This window comes from Felis catus, chromosome E3 (assembly GCF_018350175.1).
Source record: "Felis catus isolate Fca126 chromosome E3, F.catus_Fca126_mat1.0, whole genome shotgun sequence".
Taxonomy (NCBI): Eukaryota; Metazoa; Chordata; class Mammalia; order Carnivora; family Felidae; genus Felis; species Felis catus.
The window spans coordinates 6,821,438-6,845,751 of NC_058383.1; the positions used below are offsets into that span (position 1 = coordinate 6,821,438).

Here is a 24,314-nt window from a genome sequence, read left to right on the forward strand (position 1 = left end):
AATTAGCAGGAGCCCCTTTCTCCTCTCCACAGTTGCCCTGGAAACCTGTGATCTTATCCAATCTCCTCCTGCCCCTACCAGAATGCTCTCTTCCCTGTATCTTCTCCATGGCAAGCTGAAGAAATGTTTTTGATATCACTAGGAATAACTCAATTTTCCCAGACATATTGAGCCAGTCAGGCAGTTTCATTTGGCCCTGAGTGACGAGGTTGTCTCCTATCTCTCAGAAGTGAGTGCATGTTAGTGGATGGAGGCTATCTGAAACTATTTCCAAGGTGGACTGAAAATGTAATTTGTAGTATAAAAGAATCTGAGATCCTGTGAGCTCAGTTGGACTTGGCCCTGGATGTGGTATAAGGTGTGGACCCAATATTATCTCTTTCCAGATGACCAGCCTGTTGTCTGCTTTTTAAATGTCCATTCTTTTTTTTTTTTAAGTTTGTTTATTTATTTATTTATTTATTTATTTATTTATTTATTTATTTATTTAGAGAGAACCCCAAGCAGGCTCCATACTGTCAGTGCAGAGCCCCATGTGGGACTGGGGCTTGATCTCACAAACCGTGAGATCATGACCTGAGTCAAAATCAAGAGCTGGCGATCAAACAACTGAGCCACCCAGGTGTCCCTAAATGTCCATTCTTATCCATATATATGACCTTTATAATTTACTAAATTATTCCATCTTCTCTCTCGTCCTCCATATCCAATCAATCCTCAAACCTTGGCAACTTTACTTCCCCAATAAGTTTCCTATCTAATCACTCCTTGCAAGCTCTAGTCACCAACTGCCCCAGGTCTGCATCATCCTCTTTTTCCTGGACTGCCTTACTCAGCCTCGTTTTACCCAACAGTCAGTCCTCTCATTTTCCACTTCCCTCCTTTCTTGCTCAGTCTTTCTCCAAGGGTTCTCAGCAGCATCTTTCTAAAATCTGTCCCTTCCCGCCTTTAAACCTTTACACGGCTTCCGTTCCCTTTAAATTGTTCTCCGAAACACCTGGTTTAACCACCTGCACTAGTGGCTAAGATGGTGGGGGAATGCCGGCAATCCCTCCACACTCGCTGGGCTCGTCGTGCTCCCTCTGCTGGGGACACTCACCTCACTTTTTGGTCCACCCTTCAAAACTGAGCTGAGGTGCCGGCTCCTCTGGCCAACTCCCTCCTCCCAACTACTCGGGTCGAGGCCCCTCTTCTGCGAACCTATAATATTCACTGCTTCCCTCCGTCTCCCTCTGCCCCTGCGACAAAGTACGCGAAGCGCGGAATATGCACGTGGTGACCGAGAGGACTACAAAGCCCCTTGAGGGAGGCTTCGTGTCCGGTAGTATGTCTGGAGGGTCCTCCTCACCGAGAAAAAGCAGGTGCAATGGCACGGAGGCGCCTAAAAGCCTGACGGCTCCGAGCCTCTTGGGGACGAGTCAGTCCCGGCGCGCGTTCAGGCACAGCCCCAGTGGACCAGCAACCATCGAGACGCACGGACCTCCGAGAGCCCTAGAGAGGAAGCGGAAGGGGCTCTTTCCTCACGCACCTGTCTGACAGCGTCCGCGGCCCACATCCGGTCTCTGAGGGCTCGGGTCGGGTCGTCGTGGCTGAGGGGCTGAGGGTGAGAGCCGTTCTGGGGCGTCGCAGGGCTTCGCGGGGCGGCGGGCCGGCGGGCCGGCGGCGGATGCGGCGGGTGTGGGGGCCGGCTTTCGGTGCGGCTGCGGGTCGCGGAGGCGTTGGCGGAGGCGGCGGGGCTGACACAGCGGGCGGCGCGTTTCCCCGGAGCTGCCTCCCGCGGCACCGGGGCCCGGCGGGCGCGACCCGGGGGTTCAGGTGGGAGCGACGTTGGTCCCGCCGGGCCTAGGTTACCTCAGCGCGGGGGCGTCCACGAACTCGAGACCTTGAACCGACGCGGATCTCTCTGAAAATCGAAAGTAGTCATTTTAGAGCGAGACGTGGGAGACGCACTTAAAGAATGACTTCTTTTCAAGCCTTCTTTCTCTTCGTGAAGTACCAGGGATGAAAGATGAATGAAGACCTTTCTTGCCTTTAGAGAATCTGGGCGTCGGGGACACGTCGGTTAACATTTGCGCTGTAGTATGGTAATGCGATAGGGGTGTGAAGAAATGCAGTAGCTAGAAAGTCGTGAAAGAGAAATCTCAATAGATGTAGCAAAATGAAAAATGAATCGACTGAAAACGTAAAGTAGGTTTAGGAAGGATGTAGAAGTACACAAACACACAATAGAATATTAAGTAGAAGCTTCGGACGAACCTCCTGCCAGTTGCTTATTCTCTGTTGCATTAAGAGTGGTCCTTCCCTCTAAAAATGGAGCCCCTTCCCCACTTTGGACTCCCAGCCTACATACCCCTCACCCCCAACCCAAGCCCATCATGAAATTAAATAGTACTCATTCTCTAGTCTGGTATAAGCCTCTTCTTCTTTTTTTAAATTTTTATTCATTTTTGAGAGAGAGCTTAAGTGGGGGAGGGGCAGAGAGAGAAAGGGACAGAGGATCCCAAGCAGGCTCTGTGCTGACAGCAGCGCCGGAAAAGGGGCTCCAGTTCATGAACCATGGGATCATGACATGAGCTGAAGTCAGACGCTCCACCGACTGAGCCACCCAGGCGCCCAAACCTTTTTCATGAGTAGTTGAACCTACGTTAACCTTTCTCTCATTTTGACTTCCTGTGTTTCTCATCTGTACCGTATCTTTTGGGAGGCAGACTTTGGCCAGCCGTCTAACCTCTTACATCTTCAGTGTCGTCTTTGAAAAGTAAGGGGAGTAATACTCCCTATACATAATTGTATGTGTGTGTTCAGAGGCTTTCTAAATGGTAAAGCCTACACAAGTTAAAAGTCTTTTCGTTAATTATAATGATATATATGTCACTCTGTTGTTTTCAACATGTGACACATGGTCACATCCAAGCCACCAGTAAGTCTTTTGGTTTTACCTCCAAAATACGTCTCGACTCTTTCTGCGTCTTTGCCACCATCTTGATCATCTCCTGCTTGGACCACTGTTAAGTGCTGCTTCCCTTCTTTTTCTCTCTAACCTATTCTCTGTTGACATACGCCAGGCAAAATGACCTTTTACGCCAGGCAATGTAAAAACATATAGCTCCCTGCTAAAATAAGAAGATTAAGCCATAATTCTTAGTGTGGCCCATTTCTTGGATAATCTGGTTCTGCCTGCCTCTGTCACTTCTTCTCGTGCGGCTCTGTCCCTCACTTAACTTTGCTTCACTCCCATCGCCTTATTCTCAGACATGTGGAGTAATTTCTGACCTCAAGTCTGGTGCCTGGAAAAATCTCTGAATGACTGGCTCATACTCATCGGTGGGTCTCAGCCTAAGTGTCATCTTTTCAGAAGAGCCTTCTTTAAGTTATTCATCCCCCATTAACAGACCACCCTACACATTTCCTTTCTAGAAGTTATCTCCATTTAATTTTAACTTATTTGCTTGTATTTGTTTTTTTCTGTCTGTTGCACTAGTATATGAGTTTCAAAGGACAGGTGCCTTGTTTGTCTTGTTCTGTATTATATTTCTAGTTTCTGCAGGCCTGGCACATATATTTGTTGAACGTGTTAATTCTTACAGTGTTGGAAGAGTAGGCCCTGGTGACTCATCTAATTATAACCTATTTTATATTTTCTGATTTTAGTGTTATCTCCCTAATGAGATCCTACAATGTTTGTGGGTATAAAGTAAACTCTTTACATTTTTTTTCACATACTAGGTGGTTAGCAAATACTTACTGAATTGAATTGGCATGATTTTCAGGATATATGTTTGGTCTTTTGTTCTGCTTCACAGAAACTAATTATGCTCTCCAGCAGAATATCCATTGATGTAGACAAAGAACTGTGATGGACTGACCTTTCCTTGTCTCACTTATGCTGCCATTATTGTTTGTCTGGTCTTCCCAATAGACCCTCAGTCTTCTGGGAGGAGTGTGAAGATGCTAAAGGAGCGTCCAGGGATGGCAGAAGACCCCCAGCAACAGATGGGTGTTCCTGTGGTAAAGCTGGAGAAAGAGTTGCCATGGGCCAGGGGGAGGGAGGACCCTAGTCCTGAGACTTTTCGTCTGAGGTTTCGGCAGTTCCGCTACCAGGAGGCAGCTGGTCCTCAGGAAGCCCTCAGGGAACTCCAGGAACTCTGTCGCCAGTGGCTGAGGCCTGAGCTGCATACCAAGGAGCAGATCATGGAGCTGCTGGTGCTGGAGCAGTTCCTGACCATCCTGCCACGGGAGTTCTATGCCTGGATTCGGGAGCATGGCTTGGAGAGTGGCAAGGCTCTTGTGGCCATGGTGGAGGACTTCACAGAGAGAACGTTGGAGGCCAAGGCGGTGGGTGAGAAGGGGGTATCTGGGTCTTGTTTTGTCGGTATGGGAAGGGGACATTTAAAGAATTGAAAGGTTTGAAGAAGCAGTGGGAGTAGATGAGGTGTACAGTCTCCTTCATCTGCTCCCAGACTCCCTGAGGTACTTTTTGGAAGGCAGTGGAGTTTTCAGCATGAGAATCCATTCCCAAGGAAGATGCAGGGCCTGTAGAAGAGCTGTTAGCTTCCTTTCTGGTCATCAGGACAAAGGCCTGGCCATATTTCCTTTGTGAGCCCCAGGCCAAGAAGGTAGTCGTGACCAATTTGAAGATCCCTCATAGACTCCTTCTCTTTGGGCAGAGATGCATGTGGAAAGTGGGGAATTCCAATTGGGTGAATATTATCATTAAGAAGCATTGTCTAAACAGTGCTGTTTCGATATCTGGGACGTTGGCTCAAGTGGCTCACGTTAGTGGTTCTGTGGTGGTGTTCTGGTGACACCGAGTAACTGCATCTCAGATGCTTCCTTGGGACTCTGGCCACATGTTTGTCATTCTGTGGTATAGTCACCTTATTGTTGGCTGGGAAAGAAGAGAGTAGGACTGAACATTACTGTTTTGCTTGCAAGTAATCATCTTTCTTCAGTTTATTCTTCCTTTTCCTACTGCAGTTATTCGTGACTTCCTCTGTAATCCTAAGAATTATTTTTTTATTCCCAATTCAGGAGCTTAAAAGTAGACCAAGAAGGGCCTGTTTTTGTGAGTGTATCACAGTGCGAGTTGTCCTGATTTTCCTCGCTGTTTTCAGAGCAAGTTTTTCTCACTAGCTAATTCACTGCTGAATCAAGGCTTTGTATTTTTTACTTTCAGCATTTATAATTGGGGGATTGTTTTCCTAGTAGGGAGCATTTTGGGCTAAAGTTGTCAACCAAACAATATTTAGTCTCTCTGTGATATTATTCCTGGTGGAATTTGGTCAGTATTGAGGCAGGCAGGAGGGACCCTTGTAAAAGGGCAGGGACACATAACAGTTGCTCGGAGCCTGATAAAGAGAGGTTAACCTCTTTTTCACCTTCTCACTGATGTCCTGGGGAAGAGCTGAGCCAGCTTTGTCCTCCTCTTGCAGTTGGAATGGTCCTTTTCTTTGTTCTCTTTTTAGGTTTTAATTCAACTCCCTCACCCAGGCCTCATTCTAATAGGTGTTGGGGACTGTTCTTAGGTTCCATGCCTCGTGCAGGGAGAACGGGAGGAGACAGCACTTTGCAGAGGCCCTTGGGAACCAGGTGTTCACCTGGGGCCAGTGGAGGTCAAGCCTGAGTGGGGGATGCCCCATGGGGAAGGAGTTCAAGGCCTAGACCAAGGCACTGAGGAGCAACTCAGTCAAGACCCTGGAGCTGGGACACAAGCCTTCCAGGAGCAGGGTAAGATGTGAACAGTAAAGAAGTAAGGATGCAGAAAACTGCACTTTGTGACCCTCCTTTACAAGCCCAGCAATTGATAAATAAGTTATCTGTGAGCTGTAATTAGGAGTTTTCCTGATTACTTCCTTGACTTCAGTAGGAAACAGATGAAGTGAAATTGTCTTCTATACCTTGACTCTCTGATTTTTGCAGGGGATATCTGGGGTTGTGCTCTCTTACCATTTCTTCTCTTCTTTCCCTCACATCCCTTCTAGAAACCTCCTGGAAATATGCAGGTGACATAGAGGGGGATTTTTTAAGTGGGCAGACAAACCATATCCCTAAAAGTAATGTATGACTTCATTGTGTTACTGAATCTCAAAGAGGGTTATTCCCAGAGTGTGACCAGAGAGCATGAATAGCCTTCAAGGGCCAGGGTACATTGGGTCGAGACCGTCTGCCCAGTTGAGAAGAGGGTAGGTCTGTGTGGAATCTCCTTAAGGTTCCTGGGTTCTGTGTGTCAGGCAGTGGACACCTTTGAACAAGCTAACTACAAGACAGCACTAATCTTTCTCATGCTTTTTTTCCCCTTTGCTTAGCTCTGCCAGTTCTTCAGGCTGGTTCTGGCCTCCCTCCAGTGAACAGAGACCAAGAGATGGCAGCTGGGTTCCTTTCAGCTGGACCCCAGGTGAGCTGTACTTCTGCCTTTCTGACGTTGCTTTGAATGAGATTCACCTTCCCCAAAGTTTCCCTGCACAACAAAGCACCGCCCACAAGTTGAATTATTGTACCTTTCTTGTTCTGATGGATATGATAGCTTTGTTTTCTCCACTTTGTCATCCTGATTTGTTGAGTTGAGCCTTATGCCTTAGGGCCCAGGCATGAGGCTCAATTCAGTTGATTTTATTGCTCTGTGACTTTTTTTTTTAATTGACTCTGTATTACTTTTTACTGAGGAGGAAGACATTATTGATAGAAACCCTATAAGCTTGATCTAGGCAGTGGTGGTCGATCAGGAAATCAATACCCATTGTAGATCGTCTTTATGGATACTTTTGCTGCTGCTTTTCCTTGGGATCCTCTCCTCCTCCCGCATCAGCAGGAATGTAGCTGACTCAGGGTTGGAGACTCCCTGGAACACTGAGCAGAGTGTTCCCTCTGGCCTCTACCCCGACTACACCAAGATTTGGCCTTGTTTGACTTCTTTGCCTGCCACATATGGGGGTAATGAGCACAGTTGGGGCACTCTTGTCATGTCTACTCTGTGTTGAGTGTTACCAGGGAGGTGGGAGATTTCCAGTGTGGCACCTTTTTGAAGGGGACAGTGAGTGTTTTGTTTTTTATTTTGAGAGAGAGAGAGAGAGAGAGCAGGGAAGGGGCAGAGAGAGAGGGAGAGATTGAGAATCCCAAGCAGGATTCTGCATTCAGTGTGGAGTCCAGCGCAGGGCTTGATGTGGGGCTCAAACACATGAATCATGAGATCATGACCTGAGCTGCAATCAAGAGTTGGATGCTTAACCAACTGAGCCACCCAGGTGTCCCAGAGACAGTGAGTTTTAAAGTGAAGAGTCCTTATAGAAGGAAGGTAGAAGGAAAGGGGTCATTTGCCAGAAAAAAATGACTCAAATCTGGTCTAGCTAAAGCACTGTTTGGGCAAGTTTTATGCCTGTACCATTTCCTGTTTCTGTTTCCCTAGCATGTGTTTTGGAGGAGATGAAGGATGATAGCATGTTTTAATTTTTCCAGACCCTCTTTTTTGCCGTAATAGTTCTTCATGGTGTTGTGGATGATAGTGAATTTATTTTATTTTATTACTATTTTTTTTAAATGTTTATTTTAGAGAGAGACAGAGAATGTGTGTGTGCACAAGCAGGGGAGGGACAGAGAGAGAGGGAGACACAGAATCTGAAGCAGGCTTTGCACTGTCAGCTCAGAGCCTGATGTGGGACTTAAACCCACGACTGTGAGATCATGATCTGAACTGAAGTCAGTTGCTTAACTTACTGAGCCACCCAGGCGCCCAATACTGAATTTATTTTAATGCAGTATTGTTCTTAAGACAAGGCCTGCCCAAATATTTACTTCCCTTTGAGGGAAGATCAGTTTTAGATGAAGGCATAAATAGCTCTGGGTCTTGATCAAGCTTGAGGATTGAGTGGAGGCAATTGAAAAGCAGGAATTAGGTGTTGTGGTTGTTAGGGTACAACCTAGGTGTCTGCAGCAGAGACTCAGAAATATAGTAGCTCAGACAAGTCCATTACTTCCCTATCATTAAACTATCAAGAGGTAGGGACTTGTGCTCCCAAGACCATCTAGGGGTCTGGTTCCTTCTGTCTCTTGCTCTGTTCTTCCCTAGAGTATTATCCCTGTGTTTGCTTCCGCTTTTAGACTCTTCCTACTTTGGGATTATTTCTTTATCCATAACACTCTTCTGTTGTTTCAGGGGTTGGGGCCATTTAAAGATATGACTCTGGCCTTCCCTGAGGAGGAATGGAGACATGTGACCCCAGCCCAGATAGACTGTTTTGGGGAATATGTGGAACCCCAGGACTGTGGGGTCTCACCTCCAGGTAAGACTGTTTCCATCCCAAAGGTAAGAAACTGAGGAGTTGTGAAAGTTACAGGTTGGAGTTCTTGCCCTTGCCCCAGATTTCAGAACCTGGTGCTACCAACAAAAGAAGGCAAGTAAATGGGTCCAAGGAAAGAGTGTGGACCCAGGGTTTAAGGAGCCGGGCATGTGCTTTCTTGTCGGGAGAGGAACCAACAAGGGGGCAAGAAAACACAAGGTAGTTGTACTGGCTGTGATGAGACAGGTTGCTCATTAGGATTCCTGGAGCACCTATTCTGTCTCTGACTGAAGAGTACCCACGCAGGCTTGAAAGCAAAAGACGATCTTGTGTCTCGTTCCCTCAGCAGGGATTTATTGAGTGTCCCTCAGGCACTGGCTCCAACTTTGCAGCTTTGTGTTGGGGCAGGACTAACGGTAGGGCAGCCTTCGGAGCACCAGGCGTGTGTACAGAGAATGCCCAGCTGCTCGATGTGGGCCCCTGTCACAGAGCAAGCAGAGCCTGGGCTGGGTCTGTCTCAGGTGGTGGCCAGGTTTTACTTGGGGTTGGAGCTGGAAGGGTGAGACCATGATGCACATGGAAAGTGCTCACAGGAGGAGGAGCAGCAAGAGAAGGAGGAAGAGTGAGCCTGGCGAAGTACAGGGAGAGGCCCTGGCGGGGAAGCCGGGGAGGGCACTGCAGGGGCTGGAGACTGCCGGAGTGGTGGTATCTCTGCAGGTTGGAGAGGGAGAGGAAAAGAAACGTGAGTGGGAACAACCCTTTCCTCTGTTCCCTCTGCTTTTCTTTTCATAACTTTTTGAGTATGTGCTGACTGCTCATCTGTCCTGACTTCACCCCACCTGGCATTTTTCCATCTTGAAATATGTTGAGGGATAAATGAGAGTATCGCTGTACTGCCTTTAGTGCATGAGAGAACCGGTCCTGGCTCCACCACTTACTGTGACCTTTCTGGGCTTCCGTTTCTTCAGTCGCAAAATGGGGACGTTCACAGAGGTCTCATGGCGTCGTGAGGATTAAGTGAGATGATAAATCTTAGCATTTGGTGAATATGATAGTGTTAGATACTTTTATTAGCTATACAAATACTATTCCTTTATGAGTCAGTCAACATTCATTTATTCACCCAAAAATATTTATTTGGTATTGTGGCCAGTACTCTGCCAGTCACTATGAAGAGTTAAAGTCCCTTGCCTTTGCGATCTTAGCAGTTCATATGAAGAGTCCAAATGCACGGAATAATGGTCATTATGGAGTAGTGTAAGGGGCCCTAGAGGAGGGGCTCAGGAGACCTGGGTCCAGGACAGGGTTGTCACACCATGGCAGTGATGTGAGTGGCCAAAGGATGCCAACATGTGTTACAAAGAGATGTAAGACTTCTTTTTTTATTAAAAACTATTATTAAAAAATGTTTATTTGTTTTTGACAGAGGGGGGGGGGGGCAGAGAGAAAGGGAGACACAGAATTCGAAGCAGGCTCCAGGCTCTGAGCTGTCAGTACAGAGCCTGACATGGGGCTTGAACCTATGAACTGTGAGATCATGACCAGAGCAGAAGTTGGACGCTTAATCGACTAAGCCATCAGGCGTCCTGAGATATAAGACTTCTGTAGATGGTAGAGGATGTGGAAACCTTCAGACATAACTATGCGGTTCAGGACCTCTTGCAACACAGCTGAGATGGTGGGGATACCAATATTCTAGTGCCTTGATGCCCCCAGGGACCCTCTGCTGGTGATGCTGCTGTGTGTTGGAATGATTCTGCCCTCTTATTCCAGAGGATTTTTATACCTGCCCCGCCCCCCATCCCTGCCATCTGACTGTTCTAGAGACTCTGGTTGTATTCTTGTGCTGTTCTGTTTCAAACGACCCAAGCACTTCCATAAGCATTTATGCGGAGTCTGGGTGGGCCAAGGTCCATTTCCCACGCATACTGTCTACTGGCTGTCTCAGGTCTTCCTGTGATTTATTCCCATGTACTTGTGGCTCCTGCATTGATAGCTGTTTTGGATTAGGCCTGAGAAACTAGAATTCTATGATACATAATATCTAGCACATACTCACATCTCCCCAGGGTCCAGCTAAGACTCGTGCATTGCATTTAGTGTCAGTTTTACTATTCGTAGCACCTGAAAACTGGAAATTACCCAAATGAATATCAGTCAAGTTCATAAATAGATTACAATATATTCTGACAGTGTCATACCAATGAAAAAGAACATAGTGTAACTATAGCTACATTCCATAATATGGGTGAATCTTACAAGTATAATAATGAGCGGAAGCATCCAGAAACAATATTTGAATCCACTACACAAAGTTCAAGACCAGGTAAAAGTACTTTATGCTGATAAAAGTTTGAATAGCATGTTAGCCAGGGGTCGGCAGAATATAGTCACTGGAGGGGCTGGTAGAGGGCTTTCTGGATACTGGTAGTTTCTTGAACTGGATGCTTTTTATATAGTTGTGTTCATTATGAAAATTCTTTGAATTCTACAGTTATGTTTTGTGCATCTTTAATGGAAAGTTTATAGAAGAATCTGTCAGAGGTGACAGCTGTGTCCTTCATATTTGTTTAGGCATGTGATGTTTTCCTTTTTGTGTTTTAACGGCCTTACCTGAAAGGACCCTTTCTGTGCCTAAGTGCTGCTTGTCATTTTTGTCTCTTTCTCTCTCCTTTTTTTTTTTTAAGATTTTATTTTTGAGTAATTTCTATACCCAATGTGGGGCTTGAGCTCACAGCCCTGAGATCAAGAGTCACATGCTATATTGACTGAGCCAGGTACCCCTCCTCTCTTTTTTTCTGTCTTGGCTCTTTTGCTTCCTAGGGCCTTCCCTTTTGTTCACCTTCCCTCCTGCCTGTTCTGTAAACAATTGTTCTGTTAATTTAGAGAGAGTGAAACAGGGATCAGAGAAAGAACTTCTAGAAGGGTTGAGGCATTTCAGCAGCATTCACGCGCGTTTCAATCTGGTAGAAGTCAGTGACAGATCGGATTCATTCATTCACCTAGTGGTTAGTAAGCCTGTGACAGTCTCCCAAGAGACCCAGATTAATAAAATCTGGTTAGGTGGAGGGAGGAGCGGGGGCAGGGACCGTGTGCTGAGCAAGTGTATGGAGGCTATGGAGAACTCTCAAGTAGCCCACCTGGATGGAATAAGCTGGAATAGGTTTATAATCTCTAGGGCAGGGAGAACACCTTGAGGAATGTAAAATGGCATTTTCAACAAGGTCGTGTATAAATAAGTGCACAATAAACAAAGTGCTAATTCAGTATAAATGTGCTGAAGAGACATAGCTAAGAGAGTAATCAGGGAATGTTTCTTCAAGGAAATCATTGAGTTAGATTTAGAAGGAAATACAAGTCTGAGTTAGAAAATTAACTGAGAGCACATTAAGATTTGGCAGACTATTCTGTAAAAAAGATATGGAGAGTTTTAGCTCAGGTTGCTACAATAGAATATTATAGGCCAGTGGCTTAAAACAACAAACATTTATTTCTCCGAGTTCTGGAGGCTGAGAAGTTCAAGATCAAGGTTCCTGTAGATTCAGTGTCTGGAGAGCGCCCTCCTCCTGGCTTGCAGCTGGCTGCCACCTCACTGTCTTCACATGGCAGACAGAGTGAGATTGTGGGATTGAGGGATCTATCCTGTGTCTTTGCCTCTCCCATCATGAGGGATCATGCTCACATGATTTCTGTGCTAAGAGCTCTGGTTTCCCTTCCTCTTTTTTTTTTTTTTTTTAAATTTTTTTTTTCAACGTTTATTTATTTTTTAGGACAGAGAGAGACAGAGCATGAACGGGGGAGGGGCAGAGAGAGAGGGAGACACAGAATCGGAAACAGACTCCAGGCTCTGAGCCATCAGCCCAGAGCCTGATGCGGGGCTCGAACTCACGGACCGCGAGATCGTGACCTGGCTGAAGTCGGACGCTTAACCGACTGTGCCACCCAGGCGCCCCTCCCTTCCTCTTTTTATAAGGACACTGATCCCATCATGAGGGCTCCACCCTAATGACTGTACCTTATAACTTCCTGAACAGCCCATTTCCTGATATCATCATGTTGGAGCTTAGGTTTTCAACCTATGAATTTGGGGAAGACACAAACATTCAGTCAGTAACAAAGTGGGAAAAGGTAAAGTGAAGTCTGGTTTTAGAGTCCATGAAAGAAAACTGTATTGAGGTTATTGGTCAAAGGGAAAAAGAAAGAACTGTTAATGGGACATCTTTAGAAGCCAAATTCTCACATAGAACTTTACTTTCATAACTGCTACAGAATTAGCTTGTATCTCCTTTGTCCTGTAGGCATTGGGAGCAAGGAAAAGGAGTCTAAAACCCAGCAGGCAGACCTCAAGGGGGCGCTTGCTCGGGTGACGGCAGAGAGGTTTGGGGAAGCCACACTCCAGAGCCCTGAGCTTGGAAGAACCTGTGAGCAGGAGCCCAGTAGCTCTGTGGGAAACATGCCAGGGCCGCCTCCTCCTCAGCATGGTGTCATACCCCTGCCCGATGACCTCAAGACCCACAGCTCCTTTTGGAAGCCTTTTCAGTGCCCCGAGTGTGGAAAAGGCTTCAGTCGGAGCTCAAATCTTGTCAGACACCAGCGAACCCATGAAGAAGAGAAATCCTATGGGTGTGTCGAGTGTGGGAAGGGGTTCACCTTGAGAGAGTACCTCATGAAGCACCAGAGAACCCACCTGGGAAAGAGACCCTATGTGTGCAGTGAGTGCTGGAAAACGTTCAGTCAGAGGCACCACCTCGAGGTCCACCAGAGGAGTCACACAGGGGAGAAGCCTTACAAGTGTGGTGACTGCTGGAAAAGCTTTAGCCGGAGGCAGCATCTGCAGGTGCATCGGAGAACTCACACAGGGGAGAAGCCCTACACTTGTGAGTGCGGCAAGAGCTTCAGCAGGAATGCAAACCTGGCTGTGCACCGGCGAGCCCACACTGGGGAGAAGCCGTATGGGTGCCAGGTGTGTGGGAAGCGGTTCAGTAAAGGGGAGCGATTGGTCAGACACCAGAGGATCCACACTGGGGAGAAGCCCTACCACTGTCCAGCCTGCGGGAGGAGCTTCAACCAGAGGTCCATCCTCAATCGGCATCAGAAAACTCAGCATCGCCAGGAGACCCTGGCACAGTAAGGATGCACCTTTTTTACGAAAGGAAGGTGCTGGAAGGTGTAGGACCTTTCAGGATCGCCAAGTGGAGGGAGATCCCATTGGAGGATGCATTCGTCTTTCCTCACTGAAGGGCTTTGAGGAGGGAGTGGTAAAGTGATAGGGTGCAGAAAGGCACTTTGACCCATTTTCTTTCCATTTGTTGTCAAACAAAAGCAAGGCAATGCCTGATTTATTTGGAGTTTCCAGAGAGCACAGCTCCTCACGTCTCTTATCCAAGTGGTGCAAACTGTTTTTTTACTGTCTTTTGGGAAATTATATCCTGAACTTCAGTTCAGGTTGAAGTTTTTCTCCTTCATTGGGATGTCATATACGCCTCTCGAGCAAGTCTGACAGAGTTTTGTCCCATGTTGTCAAGTTACACCTCATTGTGATGAGGGCTGTATCGACCTGCAAAATCATTAGTTCAGACTCTGCCTTTCTTCTTTTCCATTTAACAAGTATTTATTGAACAGCTACTGTGTCTGGTGCTGGGAGCACAGTGGTGAATGAGGCACATGAGCTGTGAGCCTCCCGGAACTGGTGATTTAGCAGTGGGAACACACACAGAACCATTAATAGCTCCAGACATTCTAAGTTATGTTTGTGGTACGTGCTGTTTGAGAGGGTAGTCTTCTGGTGCTCACTCATTCTGCCCTGCCACTCAGGTGCTGGATCTTCCCCTCCCTAGTTAGGATCTCTCAGGCAGCCTTGTTTATTTTACTTTATTTTTACCCCCTTTGTCTCTGTAACAGCATACCCTCATTTGTATAGTTTCCCCATTATTCCTTGTACTGTAACAACTATCCACCCATCCAATAGGAAATTAATATTTTGCTATTGATTACCGAATAAACATGAAAGTATTTTAAAAAGTGTTCAGTTCTATATAAAGATCTAATTAAATAAATCTGAAAGATGAACTATTATTAATACAGTGTATTTGATGGCATTTTATAGCATATAAGATGCTTTTTTTTCTATTTTCACTTTATCATTCCACACATATTTATTGAGGCCCAACAGTGTGCCAGGAACTCTTAGGTGCTTGCCATATATCAGTAAATAAAATGGGAAAAGTCCCTGACCTCGTAGAGCCTACATTTTAGTGAATATATTTGATCTTCAGAACCTCCTAAGGTGGAACCCATGGGTACTCCCATAAACTCTCTGGACCTGGGATCTGAGCCTTTGTCCTTGGTCCTTGTCAGTGTCTTGCCTTGAAATGCATTCGCCACCTACCTCTTGCTACCGGATAGTCTCTGTCAATACATCTAGATCCTTGTCATCTGAGAGGCTCTCAGTTGCCAACTGGGACTGATGAGGTGGTAGTGATGTGTTTTACTAAGTGCCGATTCAGGCAAAATAGAGATGTTTGTAGGCATTTAAAAATACTTAATGAGAAGATACAGTATTTGTACTGTTTACACTTTATTTTGCCATCACTAAAAGGTTTCCTTTCTGTTTAAAATTCTGTTTAAAATATCTGTGTAATGAGCATGGACTACAATGCAGTGTTGTTGTAGTGCTAGGCTTTCAAATGCTGGATGATGGGTGAGTTTGTCTTTTGTTGACATGGTACTATAATTATAAGATGTGATTTGTTTTGTGGTGCCTTTTAATGTTAGATTTTTTTACTCTAAGGTTTTTTTCCTCCCCATTTTTTATTGTAAATCAGATAAATGATGACTTCAACACAGTTGTATTACTCAGTCTACTTTGAAACACATTATTTTATTACATATTTCTTAGATAACTATGGTAGATAGTCATGATGTTTAATTTTGATTTAGCAGATGATTTCCTGGCCTCTCCACTGTCTCCATGAGCCTCTAGTAGCCAGGCCATAAATATATCTGAGATGTCATCCACTATCTGAGACACTAGGCTGCTTCTCCTTAGCAGTGTTATGATCCAGATGCAGAATCAGCTCTTTTTTCCCCACTTCCCAGACAAGCTTCGCAAAGCTTGTAGCCAGCTAGCAGCCAAACCCAGGGAAAGGCTTTTCATGAGTCTCTGGCTTCTGGTCTGTAGGACCTGGGGGCTGACCTGGCTTGAGCTTGGCCTTCTCTAGGAGGTCCATATTCCAAAGCTAGGTGAGGAGTGTTGGGCCACTACAGGCTGGGAGTTGCTCATCAGTGGTCTTCCTGTTTACCTGAATTAAATGGTTAGATTCTTTTTGATAATATGCATAGCCAAATAGGACTGTGGGTTTTCAGCCAATTGGAATCCCTTCAGAGAAACTCAGGAGCCAGGTCTTGCTTTTTTTCTTGGGCGCCTGTATCTGCTTTGAGACCAAAGTTCATGGATGATGCCTCAAACAGCCTCAAAAATTTTTTTCCATGGAATTTTAGTAGCATGTATTTTTGTTATGTATTCAAATGTTAAATATTTTTCTGTATTTTTCTATTTAGAGATTTTTTTATAATAGAAAATTTCAGACATATATAATGAATCCCCATGTATTCATTATTTGGCTTTACCCATTGTAAACTCCTAGCCGATCTTGTTTTATGTCTATACTCTTTTCCCTGTCTTCCTACCCTACTGAAGTATTTCAAAACAGCTCCCAAATACTGTCTATAAATATTTCAGTGTGTACCTCTGAAAGATAAGAACTCCTTGAGGGACGCCTGGGTGGCTCAGTCAGTTAAGTGTCCAACTCTTGATTTTGGCTCAGGTCATGATCTCACAATTTGTGAGATCAAGCCCCGCGTTGAGCTCTGTGTTGGCAGCGTAGGGCCTGCTTGGGACTCTCTCTTTTCCTCTTTCTCCTGTCTCTCTCTGCTCTTTCCCTGCTCGCACTTGCTCTCTCAAAATAAACTCTTTGCAAAAGAAAACCCACAATACTATTATCATACCAATAAAAATAATTTCATAATTTGCAATTAATGTTTTCTTAAAAAGCACATACTTTTAAAAAGTTTATTTGAATTAGGATCTAAATAAGATGCATAAATTGTAATTGGTTGCTTTGTCTTCTAAGTCTTACAATGTATAATTCCTATTTTTTCTCTTGAAATTCATTCATGGAAGCAACTGCATTATTTATTTATCCTGTAGAATTTCTTGTCTTTGAATTTTGCTGTTTGCATACCCATGACGTTATTTAATATGTTTTTTTGCCCTCTGTATTAACCAAAAACTTAAAGGAATAACCAAATTCATTTCTTGTATTTTGGCAAGAACACATTATAGATGATGGCATGTCTGGTTGTTTCTCTCTGATGTTAGGATCCTAGATGTATTTATTTCATAAATTCTATAAATGATTCATTTATTAGCTGGAATGCTTCTGTCAGAAATTTTCCCTCATTAACCATTAGGTTTCTTAGATAGAGTTCACAGGAAAGGAAATGCTTGATTCGTCCTTTTGCCTGTTTTCACAATAATGATCTGGTTGCTTTGTTTTCTGTAATTGTGATCAGGTATTTTTTCAATCAGAATACATTCATGGATTTTGGATTTACAGCCAGTCCACTGTACTTCTTGATGCTCAGATCATTTCACTTTTGGTCATCGGGAGCCTTTTCAACTTGCTTCCTGATTCCTTTTGACATAACTCTAGTCATCTTTGATAGCTTCTTTATTTTCTGATAGGACAGGATGTTGCAAACTCCTCTTGTACATTTCCTGCTCCCTTTGAGAGTGAAGAGAAGTGCTATTAATTATGCCAGGACAATATGGTAAAGTGGGACTCCAGGACAGATGGGGATATTTGGTCACCTTATATACAGCCCTCATTGTGTGTGATTGGGTGTCTGTGGTTTCTTCACCCAACTATAATGTTGGGCACTTTCAGGGCTGGCAGGTAGTGTGTCCCATGCTGCTGTGATAATGAAGAGTGCCGCTCCAAGGGGTATGACCTTTGTAAGAGAAACCCCTTTTTATACCTTGGGTGGTGACTTTCTGCCCAAGGTCTGTCCTGGGGAGCTATTGCATTAAACATTTGCTTTTCAAAATGTATGCCATGAATGTTATCAGCAGCCTGATTAACTATATTTCAGTACTTTCAGGTCCTCTTTTATTCCAGCCTAGGGGCAATTTGAAGAGCCCTTCTTTTTTTTTTTTTTTTTTAATTTTTTTTTTCAACGTTTATTTATTTTTGGGACAGAGAGAGACAGAGCATGAACGGGGGAGGGGCAGAGAGAGAGGGAGACACAGAATCGGAAACAGGCTCCAGGCTCTGAGCCATCAGCCCAGAGCCTGACGTGGGGCTCGAACTCCCGGACCGCGAGATCGTGACCTGGCTGAAGTCGGACGCTTAACCGACTGCGCCACCCAGGCGCCCCGAAGAGCCCTTGTTTCTTAAAAAGTAAGTTGGTTTCAAGTTCATCATGCAACACAGGCTGACTTTATCTACTTCTGAGTTGAGGAAAGTAACTATCAGGAACATGTTTCTCTAGAGTCTACTTGCCCTTTTATTTTTTTATTTGTATTCTATTTTTAATTTTTTTTTAAGTTTATTTATTTTGAGAGAGAGAGTGTACATGAACGAGCATGTGAGTGGGGGAGTGGCAGAGAGGGGGACTGAGAGAATCCCAACCAGGCTCCACACTGGCATTACAGGGCTGATATGAAATTCAAGATCATGACCTGAAATAAAATCAAGAGTTGGATGCTTAACTGACTGAGCCATCCAGGAGCCCTGCTACTTGTTCTTTTACAATTTAGCCAGTTTCTCAGCCTCTGCACTACTAATATTTTGTGCCAGGTAGTTCTTTGTTTTGGAGGCTGTCCTGGCTGTTTTGTGCATCAACCTACTACATGCTAGTAACACTCCCCAATCATAACAACTAAGGAGGTTTCCAGACATTTCCAAATGTCCCCTGGGTGGCAAAATTGACCCTTGCTGAGAATCACTGCTTGTAACATTCAGGATAATTGCTGTTGCGAATTAGATGCTTTGTTTTTTTTCTAATTTAAATTTTAGCCAACATAGAATGCAATATTGATTTCAGGAGTAGAATTTATTGATTCATCACTTAGAGCATGCAGTGCTCATTACAACTGCTCTTCTTAAGTACCCATCATTCATCTAGCTCATTCCCCCCCCCCTGCCCCCCCCCCCATTAACCCTCAGTTTGTTCTCTATCTTGTTAAGTAGTTGGTTTAGTTAGTGAAAGAAAGGACTGGCATTTCAAGGACTAGAGCTATTTCCTGCTAAGCTTAATACCCCAGCCTAACTTTCTAGAGAACAAAGTTTTACTAGAGATCACTGGGATTAAATGTAGTATTGCCATGTAGAGCCAAGAGCTATTGAGATAGAATCTCAGGATAGAGGCCTGGAAACTCTAAAACCTAGGTGGTTTCTATGCAGGCAACCTGGCTTATTGCTTTGGGTTCTTTTCAGGCAAGCACCTGCCACAGAGCCTCTATATCACAGAGAACTTTTGCTTGGGGCCTAGATTTGCCTTTCCCAGTAAATGCATGTGTGTAGTGGGGGCCACTTAAACTCAATGCAGCCAATGCCAGCCTTTTTTCCTTCATAATAAGGTCTTCAAGGCACACAGTAGACAGTAAATATTTCAATGAAAGGTCTGGATTTCTGCCTTTTTTAGTAGCTAGAATGGTCATAAGAGTGCCTGAGGAAGAAACATGACATCACATTGCCCCTAGTGGCCCTTCTGATGTGGCTGACATCTCTAGCTGTTGTGCTACCAACTGCAGTCACATCTAATTCACTTAGAAATGCCATAAGCCAAAGAAATTCACTGGGGCTTCCTACAATTTTGTATTCCTATCTTATTTTTTCCCTTTTATCTCAGTTTCTGAAGGACACATTTCTAAAGATTTATCATGTCCAACCTATCCCCAGTATTGACACATTTCAATAAAAAATTTCAGTAAAAATTTGTTCACGACAGGGAGGGCGGGCAACGTTCTCCCTTGTGTTTGTTGCTGGGAATCTGAACTGCTAAGAGTGAGGATGGAGAGGGTTGGGTAAGGCAGGTGTTGTCCCTTGATAAACAGAGGGACTTGGGAGGAGCAATTCCAGTTTCCTGGAAGGGTGAATGGGCTCCAGTAGAATGGCTGCCATTGCTGCCACATGCTGTAGCCATAGCTCTGTCATCTGAGTGGCCAGAGACCAGGAAATGGCCGTACTCCCAAGAGCTCACCTCATATGTTTCCCTTCCTTAGTAAAAACCATAATCTCTGGAAAAGGTAGTAGATTAACCTTTAGATAGATTGGAAACTAAGAGGTGGCACGAGTCTATACCTTGTGACTCCCACCTCTGGTAGCTATTTGAGTATTATGTTATCTCTGTGTCTGTGAAACAGTTGAGGAAAATCTGATCTACATCACCTAGAGATTTCATTGACTCCTGCAAAAGCTCAGCCTGTTGTATGAACAGGAAAAGTACAATGAACAATAAGTGGTTTCTCATCAAGAGCCAGTCTTCTTACTAGGTTTCTCCAGTCTTTAAGGGTTCCTGCTGCCTGAACTGAGGTGCTAATGGAAGGACTGGAAAGTAAGAGATGGAAAAAATCCCAGCAGTTAAAACAGTGTGGAACTCATTCGTAAATAGACAAATGGAATAGCAGGAAAGGTTGAGAAATAGCCCTGGCTCTGTACTGAAGAGGTTAATTTTTTAAAAAGTCACATTGGTATAATTGGATAGCTATTTGGAGAAAGATAAAAATAGACCCACTTCTCACATCATATCCAAGAGTGAACTCCAGATGTATCAGGGATGTAACTAAAAAATGAAACTACCCAAGTACCAGAAGACACTGCGGATGAATTCCTCTAAAACATGGGTTCAGGGAAAAGGCTTTAAAACTATGGCTTAAAATCCAGATGCACTAAAAGAAAAGATTGGTGCATTCCTACATAAAAATTTTGAGAACTTCTGAATGGCAAAAACCATAAGCAAAGACAAATGACAAGTTGGGAGAAAATACTTGCAACATAACGCAAAGTTCCAGTATTTCTAATATATGAAGAACTTTGTAAAAAAAAAAAATGAGTTAACCCCCCAAACAAAACAACCCCACTGAAAAATTGATAAACTAGAGATCACAAAAAAAGATACCGAAATGGCTATTAATGATATAAAAAGATGTTCACCTTCGCTCAAAATAAACTCCAATTAAAACTGCACTGACTGAGAGATTTATTTTCCATCACATTGGCCAAAATTCCAAAGCTTGACAATACACACTATTGATGAGTTTGTGGGGAAACAAACAGGAATTCTTACCCATTGCTAGCAGAATGCAAAATAGTGCAGCCTCATGTGGAGGAGAATTTAGTAATAGCTAACAAAATTATGGATGAATTTACTGTAAAGCTATCCCTCTAACAATATGAAAATACACATGCACAACATTATTCATTACAGCATTCTTACTGCAAAAAATACTGGAAGCTGCATAAATATCCAAGATAGGTGATTGAAAAAATTATGACACATCCACACAATGTAGTATTGTGCAAATTTTAAAAACATTATGGGGCACCTAGGTCGCTCAGTCAGTTAAGCATCTGATTCTTGGTGTCGGCTCAGGTTATGATCTCATAGTTTGTGAGTTCAAGCCCCACATTGGGCTCTGCGCTGGCAGCATGGAGCCTCTCTTTCCCTCTCTCTCTGCCCCTCCTCCGCTCCCACTGTCTCTGTCTCTCTCAAGATAAATAAATACACTTTAAAAAAGTAAAAAACATTGGGTCAGTTTTCACAATTGGAATATGAATCTGCTTAGGTAGAATCATATCAATGTTAAATGTACTAATGTTGATAATTGTGTTGTGGTTATGTAAGAGAATATCCCTGTTCTTAGGAAATACACACTGAAAATTTTAAGGATAAAGGACCATTGTGTATATGTGAGGAGGGGGAGGAAGGAGGAAGAAGAGGGAAGAAAAGAAGCAAGGGAAAAATGTTAAGGATAAGTTAATCCAGGTAAAGGGATATATGGATACGTTGTACTATTGTCATTGTAACTTTTATGTAATTATTGAAAATTCTTGAAATTATTTTATTATAAAAATTTCAAGTGTTAAAAAAAAAGAAGAACTAACATCATTTACTACTTCTGACCATGGGAGGAAAAGGGTCCCACGTACTTGTCCAATGATAATGGCCCTAAAGTGGGAGCAAGAGGGTGGCACAGCATATAGCTCACAAGATACACCAATTTAATCATACCTCATCTTGCTCAAGAGCTGCAGATTCATTCCCACATTTTTTTCACTGTGCATGGTGGGCCAAGCCTCCTTCATGCAGTGAATGAAGCTGGTGTGGCAGCTTTCTTTTCGGTGTCTTCATCCATATTCTTGTTTTTGTGTAGGTGTACTCACAAAATACTTTCCATTCAGCCTTTAGACCGGTCATTTGCTTCAGGCCTTGTGACCTCTACAGGTGCTTTCAGCCACATTATACCTCCTGCCACAAATTAGGGATCATCTTCCCCAAACCTGCTGGCTTTAGCCCATTGCTTCAGGGAGCATCTTTGGTCATTAATGCACGCTCTGGTTGATACATACATACAGGTATCCCTGTGGGCATTCAATCTCACAGTGTTTTGGAATTATTTCATAATTTGTAATTTATTTGGTGCTTATGACAGACCTCTATGACAGTACAAAACTGATGGTCAAATAAATGAAATCTGGAGGGTTAACTGGTTTGAACAGCAATGAGTTAAAAGGGAAGAGTAAGCCTCATTGTAGAATTGTTGAATATGAAATAACAGAAGGGTTGTTAGATGTTGGGAACTGGTCTTTAGAAGGCAGGTCAGGGTTGAAAGCCTAGTTTTTTGGTGTGTTTTGTTTTGTTTTTTTTTAGAGTCAGTGGGTATGCCAGAAATTAGGCTTTCTGGGTGCCTATCACACACCCCTAGTATGTGATAGAGTTTACCTACCATCCAGTGACCCTGGGTATACATCTGGAAGCTCCCCCAATGCCAAGCCTTAGCAAACTTTGCAGGACCTCAGCTCCAGCCCACATCTAGTATCTTTACGCACGTTAGATCAGCAAGAGCTGTTATGCCTAGAGACCCATAACATTCCAGTGTCCTCACTGGTCCCTGACTGCTCTGTCACCCCCTACTCCAAATGTGACCCTGATGCCTCTCTGGTAAATCCTACCTGGCTCTGATCATACCTCTACCTTGAAGTACTTTATACTTCAGGAAACTCAGGGAAGGGGAGTAGTGGGACATGTAACTGGATTGTGTGGGGTTGGACTTTAGATCATTTTCTCATAGAATAATGGCATCTGACTCAAAAGATCCAGTGTATTAGATCTAGAAGTTAGTGATCCAACTCCACTGTCTAAGAACTTTCCCTTGCTTTCCACGCTACTGCAGAGGATACTGCTGCCTCTGGGTGGTAGTCAACACTCAGTAAATCCAGCTATGTCAGCTTGCTCGGGTGTATTCACATCCTTGCTAGTGGTGGAGTTAGCAAGTCTTTGTCATACTTTGTGCTCAAGGTGAAAACTGTCCTTAGGATAGTCCAGATTAGAGGTTTTGTTCTTTATGCTGTTAAGTTAATTAAAAAAGGAGGCCATTAATTTGACTGAGGTAGTTCTAATGCCTTGGCAGCCTACATAAGCAACCCAAAACCTAAGTCTGTAAATGCCTCAAGGTTAAGAAATCAAAACATAAGGACAAACAGTCACAAACAGCCAACTGGGCTTTCTCATACAAGACAAATGTAAGCCCTAGCCAATCAAATGGTTTCCTTGCTTTGCTTCCTATCCTTTTACATGTCATGCCACTACCTCCTGTGGATAGAGTGCTGCTAACCACTTCTGGTTTGATACTGCCTGATGGGACTCAGTTTTTGCTCAGACTTAACAATTTAAAAACGCTTCAGGTTATCTTTTAACAGTGCTTTTCAACAGAGATTCTCAAATTATTATCTGAAGACCACTTGACATCAAAATCACCTGGGGAACTTTTTTTTTTTTTTTTAACATTTATTCATTTTTGAGAGAGAGATACAGAGCATGAGTGGGGAAGGGGCAGAGTGAGAGGGAGACATAGAATCAGAAGCAGGCTCCAGGCCCTGAGCTGTCAGCACAGAGCCTGACACGGGGCTCAAACTCACAGACTGCGAGATCATGACCTGAGCCGAAGTCGGACATTTAACTGACTGAACCACCCAGGTGCCCCTTGGGAAACTTTTAAAAACTGTATTTGTGGATGGACTGGTGGTCCAAAGGGACCTAAGAATCTTCATTTTACCCAACTCCTCAGATGATAATAATGCACATAAATTTTAAGAATGGTAGCTCCATTGAGTAGAACACTGTGGCTTCACCAGAGCGCTCATTCAAACATTGGAACAGATCCTCAAGTTTACTCCCACCAGCCCAGAGCAAGTATAAGATGGCTCTAGGAAGGAACAGCAACGCATGACCTTCCATAGCAAAATGTTACTGTACTCCTCTCAGGTTGTAGCCATAACACACAAATTTCTTCAACAATACAGGACAGTTACATCCTGATCTCCCACTAGCAAAGTACTTTGTGAACTAACAGAACCAAATCTGTAAGTCGTTCTGAGATCTGTGTTGGTAAAAGATCTTTAACAGTATTCTTTTAAGTAAACTCTTTGTTCTGTATAACTATAGAGGAGGATTCAGAGTGCATTGAGGGCATTGATGGCGAGACCACTGAAATGATACAGGAGAGTTTGAGAAAGAGCACAGCTTCTGTGACTGAGAATCAGTCCTCATCCAGAAGGTGAGTTCAATAGTAGACTGGATTCTAGATCAAGAAAAAAAAAAAAAAAGCCTTCCCTTTTGTTTTTTTTTTTGAATGACGTGTTGTTTCCTCTTATTTTACCTTGACTTCTTAGTAAAATATCTTAAGATGTAATCCTTTTGTGTCTGACTAAAGTGATGTCTTGATTTGTTGAAGGAAAAAGAAGATAAGGGGGAGGA

General features: G+C 43.8%; 1 protein-coding gene and 1 long non-coding RNA gene across 5 annotated transcripts in view; one reads left to right on the forward strand and one right to left on the reverse strand.

Moving 5' to 3' along the window:
* LOC109495127 overlaps positions 1-1,504 on the reverse strand; it is a 16,019-nt gene extending 14,515 nt beyond the window's left edge. The window contains exon 1 of the long non-coding RNA XR_002150349.2: positions 1,349-1,504. This is a non-coding gene — a long non-coding RNA (uncharacterized LOC109495127). The remainder of the gene's footprint in view (positions 1-1,348) is intronic.
* On the forward strand, positions 1,484-24,133 carry ZSCAN25 (zinc finger and SCAN domain containing 25). Of its 4 annotated transcripts, none has more exons than XM_023247133.2 (6): positions 1,484-1,603; positions 3,920-4,335; positions 5,526-5,727; positions 6,306-6,394; positions 8,150-8,276; positions 24,003-24,133. In XM_023247133.2, the coding sequence occupies exons 2-6, from the start codon at positions 3,949-3,951 to the stop codon at positions 24,116-24,118; spliced, it is 921 nt and encodes a 306-aa protein (XP_023102901.2). In that variant the 5' UTR covers positions 1,484-1,603; positions 3,920-3,948; the 3' UTR covers positions 24,119-24,133. The 4 variants fall into 4 exon arrangements, with proteins under 4 accessions (XP_023102901.2, XP_023102899.2, XP_006942015.2 ...); XM_023247131.2 differs by lacking the exon at positions 24,003-24,133 and adding an exon at positions 12,572-16,890 and having other exon boundaries at positions 1,485-1,603; XM_006941953.5 differs by lacking the exons at positions 1,484-1,603; positions 24,003-24,133 and adding exons at positions 1,699-2,084; positions 12,572-16,890.
* Positions 24,134-24,314: the final 181 nt, after the last annotated feature.

What these genes read in the sequence shown, in the direction of transcription:
- ZSCAN25 (XM_023247131.2), top strand. Translation starts at nt 3,949, where the DNA reads ATGCTAAAGGAGCGTCCAGGGATGGCAGAAGACCCCCAGCAACAGATG. An exon ending in GAACGTTGGAGGCCAAGGCG is followed by an intron (nt 4,336 to 5,525) that starts GTGGGTGAGAAG and finishes GACTGTTCTTAG; the next exon opens with GTTCCATGCCTCGTGCAGGG. An exon ending in ACAAGCCTTCCAGGAGCAGG is followed by an intron (nt 5,728 to 6,305) that starts GTAAGATGTGAA and finishes CCCTTTGCTTAG; the next exon opens with CTCTGCCAGTTCTTCAGGCT.